Here is a 10576-nt window from a genome sequence, read left to right on the forward strand (position 1 = left end):
AAACCGACTTGGATGGAATAGATTCAGAATAGGCAGTTAGAGGATGAATCGTTGGGTTTTTAGTTCCGTCAAGTTGAGGGTGGTAGTACTACGGACTTTAGGCTGAATAATGATATGTACTCTATTTTCGAGGTCAGATTTGTGTACCAAAATGATACTAATCTGAGGCAGTCTATTCAGAGAGAGGTGCATAGTAGCCCTTATGTTATGCATCCGGGTGGGAATAAGATGTACCGTAATCATCAAAAACTGTACTGGTGGCCGAGATTGTAACGGGAGGTTACTGATTTTGTGGCACGATGTTTGACATGCCAGCTGGTTAAGACTGAGCATCACTTACCTTTGGGTTTGCTGCAGCCGTTTAGGATTCCGCTATGAAAGTGGGAGCGAGTAACGATGGACTTCATTAGTGGGTTGCCTTTGACACCCACAAAAAAGAATTCTATTTAGGTCATCATGGATCGACTGACCAAGTTTGCGCACTTCATTCCAGTTAGGACCAACTATTCTCTTTAAAAGTTGGCAAAGCTCTACATTTCTAAGATAGTGAGACTATATGGGATTCCAATGTCGATTATTTTTATAGAGATCTTCGTTTTACTTCTCGATTTTGGAAAAAATTGCTTGAGGCTCGTGGTTTGAGATTGGACTTCAGTACTGCATTCCATCCTCAGACCGATGGTTAATCTAAGAGGGTGATTCAGATACTAGAGGATATGTTGAGAAGTTATGTTATCAATTTTTGAGGCAGTTGAGAGGATTATCTGTCATTAGCCGAGTTCACTTACAATAATAGTTTCTAGTCGAGTATTCAGATGACACCTTATGAGACTCTGTATGGCTGTAAGTGTCGTACTCCTTTATGTTAGACTGGGCTAGGCGAATGTCGAGTGTTAGGTCCTGAGTTGGTTTCCGAGACTGAGGATAAGGTTTGACTGATTAGGGATCATTTGAAAGTGGCTTTTGACAGATAGAAGTCTTATGCAGATTTGAAGAGACGTGAGATTAAGTATTCTGTAGGGGACTTCGTGTTTCTTAATGTCTCTCCGTGGAAAAAAGTTATGAGGTTCGGCCAGAAGGGCAAGCTGAGCCCTAGGTTTATTGGGCCGTACTAGATTCTAAAGCGAGTGGGATCGATCTTTTATCAGTTAGAGTTACCTACAGAGCTAGTCCGTATTCATGACGTATTCCACGTCTCGATGTTGAGGCGTTACCGCTCTGATCCTACTTATATTGTCCCTATCGAGGAGATTGAGGTTAGGCCAGACTTGACATTTGAGGAGAAGCCAGTTCAGATCCTTGATCGTGATGTTAAGGTTCTTTGGAAGAAGTCTATCCCGTTAGTAAAGGTGCTGTGGTAGAATCATAGCACCGATGAGGCTACATGGGAGCTTGAGGATGCAATGCGTTAGTAGTATCCTCATTTGTTTTGATCAGGTAAATTTTAAGGTTGAAATTTCTTTTAGGGCGTAGAGTTGTAACGCCTCAAATTTTATAATTCTGCTTCTATAGGTTTTTAACATAAAATGTGTATCTGCTTCAATGGTTAAGTGTTCTGGGTGTGTATATGAGATCCTAAGTTCAAGCCCTGTATTTGGTAAATTTTGGTATTCTTCTGACTTAAGCCTTACACATGTTCAGCGGGCTTATATTTAATTACTTGTGATTTCATATCAGAATGGGATTGTCGGTTTGGTGGTTAAGTTGAGTGTTAGTTTGGTGAAAGTCTTCTGTTCAAATCCCTACGCAGGCAGGGGTATTTATTTTTGCTCGGTTTTGTGCAAGAGTTTCATTGGAGATTAAAGTCTGGGGAAGTTATGAGTAGTGGGATTAGGGGGAGGAAAATAAGGGTGTAATGACCCAAAATTTGTATTTCTGATTCTATTAGAATATGACATAACTGTGTATCTGCTTTAGTAGCTAAGTGTTCTGGGAGTGTCTGAGAGGTCCCAAGTTCAAGCCCTAGGTTGGGAAAAATTTTGGTTTTTATTTGAATAAGGCTTTGTTTTTGGTTGTTAGGCTTATAAGTTTTTGTTTATTAAAATATGCAAGAAAGGGCTTGCTGGTCTGGTGGATAAGTGAAGTGTTGGTGTGAGGGTGGTCTTGGGTTCGAGTCTAAGTAGAGGCAGTATTTTTGCTGCTAATACCGTGAGAGTGTTTGAGTCGACTTGGGATTCTGAGTATTTGCTACAGTTGAGGTTTAGTGGGAGCAAAACAAGGGATTTGGGACTTACCCAATTACTCTACTTTTCCCTCTCTACTGAATTTCTCTACAATTTCCCTTTTCTCCACATTTTTTCTTCTTCTTCTTTCTTTTATTCCAGCTGAAAATTCCTTATTTGCTGTCGATTTTACTTCTTTCTTTTATTAGTTTTTGGCCCTTTTCCATCATCTCTACTCATCTCTACTCATCTCTGTATTTGGCGCAAATACAGTAAGAGTATGGGTGCGTTTAGTTTTATTTTATGATTGTTAGGATTGTTAAGAGGCTATTTTCTGTTTAGGAGGCAGTCAAGGTGCTATGGATTGCTAAAACGACACTCTAATCAGTGAGGAACTGTCGTTGTTCGTCAGAGGTAAGGTCGTAGTTAACTTTTGGGAGTTGCTTATTCGTTGTGACTCAGTTTATGTGACTAACTAGGTGACGTGCTGTTCGATATTAGGTTCTGGAGTGCTCGTGGTTGCGTTAGCTTTGAAGCGATACCAGGTGTTTACCCTGACTGCGTAGAAAACGAGAATCGATGAAACCCAAAAATGATTCTGTGGACACCACACGGGTGTGTGGGTGCCCGTGTGATAGGCCGTGTGGAAGTACACAGACGTGTGGTAGACGAACCAAGCCGTGCGCGCATGATACAGGCACGATCTAGTGATAGCTAGCGAGGCCGTGTGAGAGATGAGCTTAGCTAATTGGACTGTGTGGGCCCACACGGGTGAATCACACAAGTGTGTGGGAATTTAGGCCAGACGTGTGATCCTTACGGCCAAGGCCAAATTGGGCCGTATGGGCAAAATGGGCGTCTGGGCCCACAAGGGCAGGCCATATGGGTGTGTGAGCCCATTATTCTGTAATGTTCTGTAAGGTTGCATGGGTTGCCCAAGTCAACTGTGGCCTGTTGTAGGGTCGGTAAGCCTTACTTAGACCCTTATTTCTGTGAGCTGATATTGTGTTGCACGTGTTAATATGTATTATATCTAGCATGTATCTATGTACTGTTCTGAATATAAACGTATGATCTATTTACCTACAGTATAGCATGCCAAATTGTATGATGCATTGCATCGGGGTGGGTTTGATGAAGTGAAGGTAGTATCTGAAAGGCTTCATAAGTTTGTTATCTGGAAACTAAGTTGCATATTTATGACATGTGCTGCATTGCAGTACTTTATGGAGTGTAGGGTTGGATGGGTCAGTTTTATCCTCATATTTGGTGTGCAGGGATGGGTGGGTCGATTTTATCCTTACATGGTGTATTGGGTTGGACAGAGTTGGTGTGCAGGGTTGGTGGGCATGTTTTGTTATTTTGATCTGTTATACATGATATATATATATCTGAGATAGGCTGAAGCCCTAAGTCTTTATCTGATTCCGCTTCTGAGTGGGCTAGGGGCCACAACTTCTGTAAAGGGTTCAGGCTCGAATTATGACTGTATTCTGTTATTTGACTGTATGCATGCTGAACTGTGGGGATGTACACACTGAGTTGCGAAAACTTACTCTTTATCTGTTTGATCTGTTCAGGTAATCCTTAACAGTAGATGGATCGGTGCAGCGGAGGACTCGATGGTGGCCACATACTTTTGGACTATTTAAAATTCAGTTTTGGTATTTCTTTCTTAATTTTTTTCTGGGTTGTGGTTAATGTAATTTGAGGACTTTATTGGGATCTTTAAAATGGTTTACGAGATTTGAGCTTAAAACTTGATTTTAAATCAAATGACATTAATTTTTAAAGACGAGTTCGACAAAAGCTTCTGCATAAAGGGAATGTTTTAAAGCTAAGCAATTAACCCGCGTTTTCTAAATTAAATGAAAGATAACAACTAACACAGCTTAACGTCAACACATTTTCAAAAACACTCTCGTTTGACTTCGTTAGATTCGACCATAATGTTTAGGCTGGGTTTGGGGTGTTACATTTACTGGTATCAGAGCAGGGTTGCAAAACTCAGCTATGGATTTGGATTGTAAAAAGAATGGTTTTTGAGAAATGATTTGAAATATTTTAAAGTGGTACACCAAGTTTTTGAAACTCTATTTAGAATTGTCTGAAAGCATGCTTAGAATATATTGAAATGCTGTTTGGATCTGTTTGAAAATTCTGTCGTATGCTATGAAACTACTATAGGTAATGGGGTCTTTTGAAACACTCTAGGTTGTGCAAACTGAAAACCATAGTAAACTGCGACTTGTAATAACAGACTCTGAATGCTATGATAACTTTACTGCTTAAAATATTTGTTAATAAGTATCGAAACTATAAACTGATCTGTATAAATCTATTAATACAGATTAATCTAAAATTACGATGAGCATACGTGGTACTCGTGGATGGGGTACTAGATGTCGAGGTAGGGGCCGTAGAAGGGCTCAAGCTGAGTCCTTCGCATCTGATACAATTATGAATTTGGACACTAACGAGACGTCGATGTCTCCTGTTACTGAGATTGGATCCGGGTCTGGGTATCATGATCGTGCGGCTAGGGACGACGCATTGTCCTAAGCCATGCTACAAATTTTAGAGAGGGTCGCTGGACCCAACCCTAGTTTTGAGGGCCGTGAGTCGGTTAAGAAATGACTCCGGTCTAATAGGGCAGAGTTATTCAGGGGCATCGCGTGAGTTGCTTTTAAATGTGGCTGAGTATTGGATGGAGACCACGAAACACATCTTGGACGATCTGGATTTTACTGCCGAGCAGAAGCTCAAGGGGGCTGTTTCACTGCTTCTAGATGAAGCATATCAGTGATGGTTGACGATTAAGGAGGGCACTCAGCCCGACCGGTTGACATGAGATTTGTTTAAGATGGCTTTTCAGAGAAAATTTATGGAGGCCAGTTATATCGACGCTAGGAGCCGAGAGTTCCTTAATCTCACTCAGAAAGATCGTTCAGTGGCCGAGTATGAGGCTGAGTTTCTGAGACTGAGCCGTTATACAAGGGGAATGGTGGTGACAGAGTATGAGCACTGTTTCCAGTTCAAGGAAAGTCTCCGAGACAGTTTACGGGTTCTGATAGCTCCTCAGAGGGGGCGGGATTTCTCTGTACTAGTTGAAAATGAAAAGATCGCTGAGGAAGTAAAGCGCACTGAACGTTAAAACCGAGACAGAGGGAAGGCTAAGAGGGTTGTAAAGCCTTCGAATTCTGCGATGAAGCCTAGGAAAAAGGCCAGGTTTGATGGGCCCGTGAGAGTTGGGCCTATTGTTGTACTTGCTGGGGAGACAATCTGTCAGCATTATAATAGACGTCATCCGGGCGAGTGTTAGAGGGCTACTAGAGCTTGTTTGAGGTGTGGGTCTACTGAGCATCGTGTAAAAGATTGTCCATTGAAGACTAATCAGATGTAAGCTCTGACTATTGAAACTGCACAACCACCTAGGGGCCGAGGACAGGCCAAGGGTGGTAATGGTAACGGCAGAAGACAAAGAGTACCGGGTAGAGGTGCTGGAGCGATTGAGGCGAGACAGCTTGCTTTGGTTTATGCTACACGTCGCCGTGAGGACCGAGATGCTCCAGACGTCATTACGGGTACGTTCTTAATTTTTAATGTGCCTTATTTGGCATGAATAGACATAGGCTTTACCCACTCATATGTAGCTAGTATTGTGTCTAAGACTTTGGAGATTTTGCTCGGGAATACTTATAGTGAGTTGACTGTGATAAGTCATTTGGGACAGTCTGTGCGAGTGGATAGGTTGTATAGAGATGTTCCGCTAGAGGCGTAAGGGACAGTGTTTTTGGCAGATTTGATGGAGCTTCCATTTAGGGAGTTCGATTTTATTTTGGGTATGGACTAGTTAGTCAAACATCGAGTGAGTCTAGACTGTCCTACAAAAAGGGTTATTCTGAGGACCGATGGGAATAGTGAGGTGGTCGTGATTGGTGAACGACGAGACTATTTGACTAATGTGATATCTGCATTGAGGGCAGAAAAGTTAGTAAGGAAAGGGTATGAGGCATTCTTGGCTTACATTAGTGTTGTTGATTCCGTGGACTCTTCAGTTAAGGACATCCGAACTATAAGGGTCTTTTCAGATATTTTTCTAGAGGAATTACTAGGATTACCTCTGAGTTGTGAGGTGGAGTTTGGGATTGAGTTGTTTTCGGGCACAGCTCAGGTATCTATCGCTCCTTACCGAATGGCACCAAAATAGCTAATTGAACTTAAGGCTTAAATTTAGGAGCTTTTAGATTGTGGGTTTATTTGTCCCTGTGTGTCTACGTGGGGAGCACCTATTCTATTCGTAAAGAAAAAGGACGGTACAATGAAGATGTGTATCGACTATCGTCAGTTGAACAAGTTAAAGATTAAGAATAAATACCCACTTTTGAGGATAGACAACTTATTCAATCAGTTTAGAGGGGCTTCAGTGTTCTCTAAGATCGATTTGCAATTGGTTTACCATTATTTAAGAGTGAAGGAGGCTGATGTGCATAAGACGGTGTTTCGGACTCGTTATGGACATTACGAGTTCCTAGTTATGCCCATTGGGTTGACAAATGCACCAGCAGCATTCATAGACTTGATGAATCCTGTGTTTCAGCCCTACTTGGATCAGTTTGTAGTGGTACTCATTGACGACATCTTGGTGTATTCTAAGCCAGAGGATCAACAGGATGAGCATCTCATAGTGGTTCTGCAGATTTTTTGTGAGAAACAGTTGTATGCGAAGTTTAGCAAGTGTGAGTTTTGGCTGCGGAAAGTGACATTTCTAGGGCATGTGATTTCTGCTGAGGGGATTCGTGTGGATACTCGTAAGATTGAGTCTATGTTGAATTAGAAATAGTAGGAGAATGTGTCAAAAATTTGTAGCTTTCTGGGGCTGGCAGGATATTATCGACGATTCGTAGAAGGATTCTCTTTGATCCCAGCTCCGATCACTAAGCTACTACGTAAGGGAGTTTCTTTTGTTTGGACTGATGCACAGCAAGAGAGCTTTTAGAAGCTCAAGACTGTGTTAACTCGAGCACCTATTCTGGTTCAGCCTGAACCCGATAAGGGCTTCGTGGTTTATAGTGATGCATCACATGTGGGTCTGGGTTGCGTTCTAATACAAGATGGTAAAGTTGTTGCTTATGCATCTCGTTAGCTCAAGACTCACAAAGTTAATTATCTGACGTACGATTTGGAGTTGGCAGCAGTAGTCTTTGCTCTTAAGATTTGGAATCACTATCTGTACAATGAGAAGTGTGCTATCTACATGATCACAAGAGCCTCAAATATCTCCTTACTCAGAAAGAGTTAAACCTTAGGCAGTGTCAGTGGTTTGAACTGCTTAAGGATTATGACTGCAGTATTGAGTCTCATCTTGGTAAGGCCAATGTGGTGGCTGACGCGTTGAGTCGTAGGGCTAATTTGAGAGCGATATTCACTCGACTCAGTTTATTCGATGATGGAAGTCTATTGACTGAGCTGCAAGTAAGACCGATATGGATTGAGCAAATCAGGGATAAACAGATAGGAGATAAGTCTCTTGAGTTGAGGTTCCGTTAGATTGAGAGTGAAGATACTACGGATTTTGGGATTAATGAGGATGGGGTACTATGTTTTCGAGGACGGATCTATGTACCGAATGATGAGGATCTAAGACTATCGATTTTGAGGGAGGCGCATAATAGCCCCTATGCTATGTATCCCGGTGGGAATAAGATGTACCGAGATCTGCGAGAATTATACTAGTGGCCAGGGTTGAAGCGCGAGGTTACTGATTTTGTTGCTCGTTGCTTGACTTGTCAGTAGGTTAAGGCCGAGCATCAGTTACCTTCAAGTTTGCTGCAGCCTGTTAAGATACCGTTATGGAAATGGGAGCGAGTAGCGATGGACTTCGTTAGTGGGTTGCCCCTAACACCAACTAAGAAGGATTCTGTTTGGGCCATCGTGGATTGATTGACCAAAACTGCACATTTCATTCCTGTTAGGACAGACTTCTCCCTACAAAAGTTGGACAAACTTTATATTTCTGAGATAGTGAGGCTCATGGGGTACCTGTCTCGATCATTTCTGATAGGGATCATCGTTTTACGTCTCAATTTTGGTAGAGGCTTCATGAGGCTTTGGGATCAAGATTGGACTTCAGTACGACTTTTCATCCTCAGACAGATGGTCAGTCGAAGAGGGTGATTTAGGTTTTGGAGGATATGTTGAGGAGTTGTGTGATAGATTTTCGTGGCAGTTGGGAGGAGTACTTATCGTTATCAGAGTTCGCTTACAACAACAACTATCAGTCTAGTTTGCAGATGGCACCTTACAAGGCACTATACGGTCGTAAGTGTCGCACTCTCTTATGCTGGATTAAGTTGGGTGAGCGACGAGTTTTGGGTTCAGAATTGGTATCAGAAACTGAGGATAAAGTCTGTTTGATTCGAGATCGACTGAAGATGGCTTCTGAAAGAAAAAAGTCCTATACTGATTTGAAGAGAAAGGACATCGAGTATTCTGTGGGGAGCATGGTTTTTCTTAAGGTCTCACCGTGGAAGAAGGTGCTGAGGTTCGGTCGCAAGGGCAAGTTGAGCCCTCGATTTATCGGGCTGTACAGAATTCTGAAGCCAGTGGGACCGATCGCTTATCAATTGAGTTTCTACCGGAGTTAGACCGCATTCACGATGTATTCCATGTCTCAATGTTGAGGCGCTATCGCTCTGATCTCACGCGCATTGTGTCTGTGGAGGAGATTGAGGTTAGACCAGATCTAACAATCAAGGAGGAGCCAATTCAGTTCTTAGATTGTGATGTTAAGGTTCTGCATAGGAAATCTATCCCTTTAGTGGAGGTGCTGTGGCGGAATCATAGTACTGAAGAGGTTACTTGAGAGCCGGAGGATTCAATGCGTTAGCAGTATCTTCACCTTTTCTGATCAGGTAAATTTCGAGGACGAAATTTTCTTTTAGGAGGGCAGAGTTGTAATGCCCCAAAATTTTTATTTTTGATTCTGTTAGAATATGACATAACTGTGTATCTGCTTTAGTGGCTAAGTGTTCTGGGAGTATCTGAGAGGTCTCAAGTTCAGGCCCTAGCTTGGGGAAATTATGTTTTTATTTGAATAAGGCCTTGTATTTGGTTGTTTTTGTTTATTAAAATATGTTAGAAAGGGCCTGCTGGTCTGGTGGATAAGTGGAGTGTTGGTGTGAGGGAGGTCTTGGGTTCGAGTCTGAATGGAGGCAGTATTTTTGCAGCTAATGTTGTGTGAGTGTTTGAGTTGGCTTGGGATTCTGAGTATTTGCTACAGTTGAGGTTTAGTGGGAGCAATATAAGGGATTTGGGAGTTACCCAAATACTCTAGTTTTCCCTCTCTGCCAAATTTCTCTGCAATTTTCCTCTTCACCATATTTTTTCTTCTTCTTTCTTTTCTTCCAGCCAAAAATTCCTTATTTACTGCCGATTTTACGTCTTTCTATTATTAGTTTTTGGCCCTTTTCCATCATCTCTACTCATCTTTGAGTTTGGTGAAAATACGGTAAGGGTATGGGCACGTTTAATTTCATTTTATGATTGTTGTGGTTATTAATAAGCTGTTTTCTATTTAGGAGGCAATCAATGTGCTGTGGATTGCTAAAACGGTGCATTAATCAGTGAGGAACTGCCATTGTTCGTCAGAGGTAAGGTCATCGTTAACTTTTGAGAGTTGTCTATTCTTTGTGACTCGGTTTAGGTGACTAACTAAGTGACGTGCTATTCGATATTAGGTTCTGGAGTGCTCGTGGTTGTATTAGCTTTGAAACAATACTAGGTATGTACCCTGACTGCGTAAAAAATAAGAATTGGTAAAAGCCGAAAATGATTCTATTGACACCACACAAGCGTGTGGTCCCCCGTGTGGTTGGCCGTGTGGAAGTATACGGGTGTGTGGTCGATGAACCAAGTCGTGCGCGTGCGACACAGGCACGATGGACACGGTCGTGTGATGGCTGGCGAGGCCATGTACAAGACGGGCTCAGCCATTGGGCCGTGTGGGCCACACAAGTGAACCAAATGGGTGTGTGGGAATTTTCACCAGGCCATGTGATCCACACGGGCAAGGCCAATTTGGGTTGTATAGGCTACACGGGCGTGTGGGTCCACACGGGCAGGCTACATGGGCATGTGAGCCTATTATTCTGCAATGTTCTATAAGGTTGCACGGGTCGCCCAAGTCGACTGTGACCTGTCGTAGGGCCGGTAAGCTTTACTTAGACCCTTATTTCTGTGATATGACATTATGTTGCACTTGTTAATATATATTATATCTAGCATGTATCTATGTACTGTTCTGAATATAAACGTATGATCTATTTACCTGCAGTATAGCATGCCACATTGTATGATCCATTGCATCAGGGTGCGTTTGATGAAGTGAAGGAAGTATCTGAAAGGTTTTATAA

The 10576-nt window shown here is 42.3% G+C and overlaps 1 protein-coding gene across 1 annotated transcript; it reads left to right on the forward strand.

The window, feature by feature from the left end:
• The first annotated feature begins 5367 nt into the window (after positions 1 to 5367).
• Positions 5368 to 9027, forward strand: LOC107895551 (uncharacterized). Its single transcript, XM_016820815.1, has 7 exons — positions 5368 to 5390; positions 5598 to 5746; positions 6149 to 6336; positions 6574 to 6881; positions 7514 to 7702; positions 8392 to 8668; positions 8755 to 9027. The coding sequence occupies exons 1-7, from the start codon at positions 5368 to 5370 to the stop codon at positions 9025 to 9027; spliced, it is 1407 nt and encodes a 468-aa protein (XP_016676304.1).
• Positions 9028 to 10576: the final 1549 nt, after the last annotated feature.

This window comes from Gossypium hirsutum, chromosome A10, assembly GCF_007990345.1.
Source record: "Gossypium hirsutum isolate 1008001.06 chromosome A10, Gossypium_hirsutum_v2.1, whole genome shotgun sequence".
Taxonomy (NCBI): Eukaryota; Viridiplantae; Streptophyta; class Magnoliopsida; order Malvales; family Malvaceae; genus Gossypium; species Gossypium hirsutum.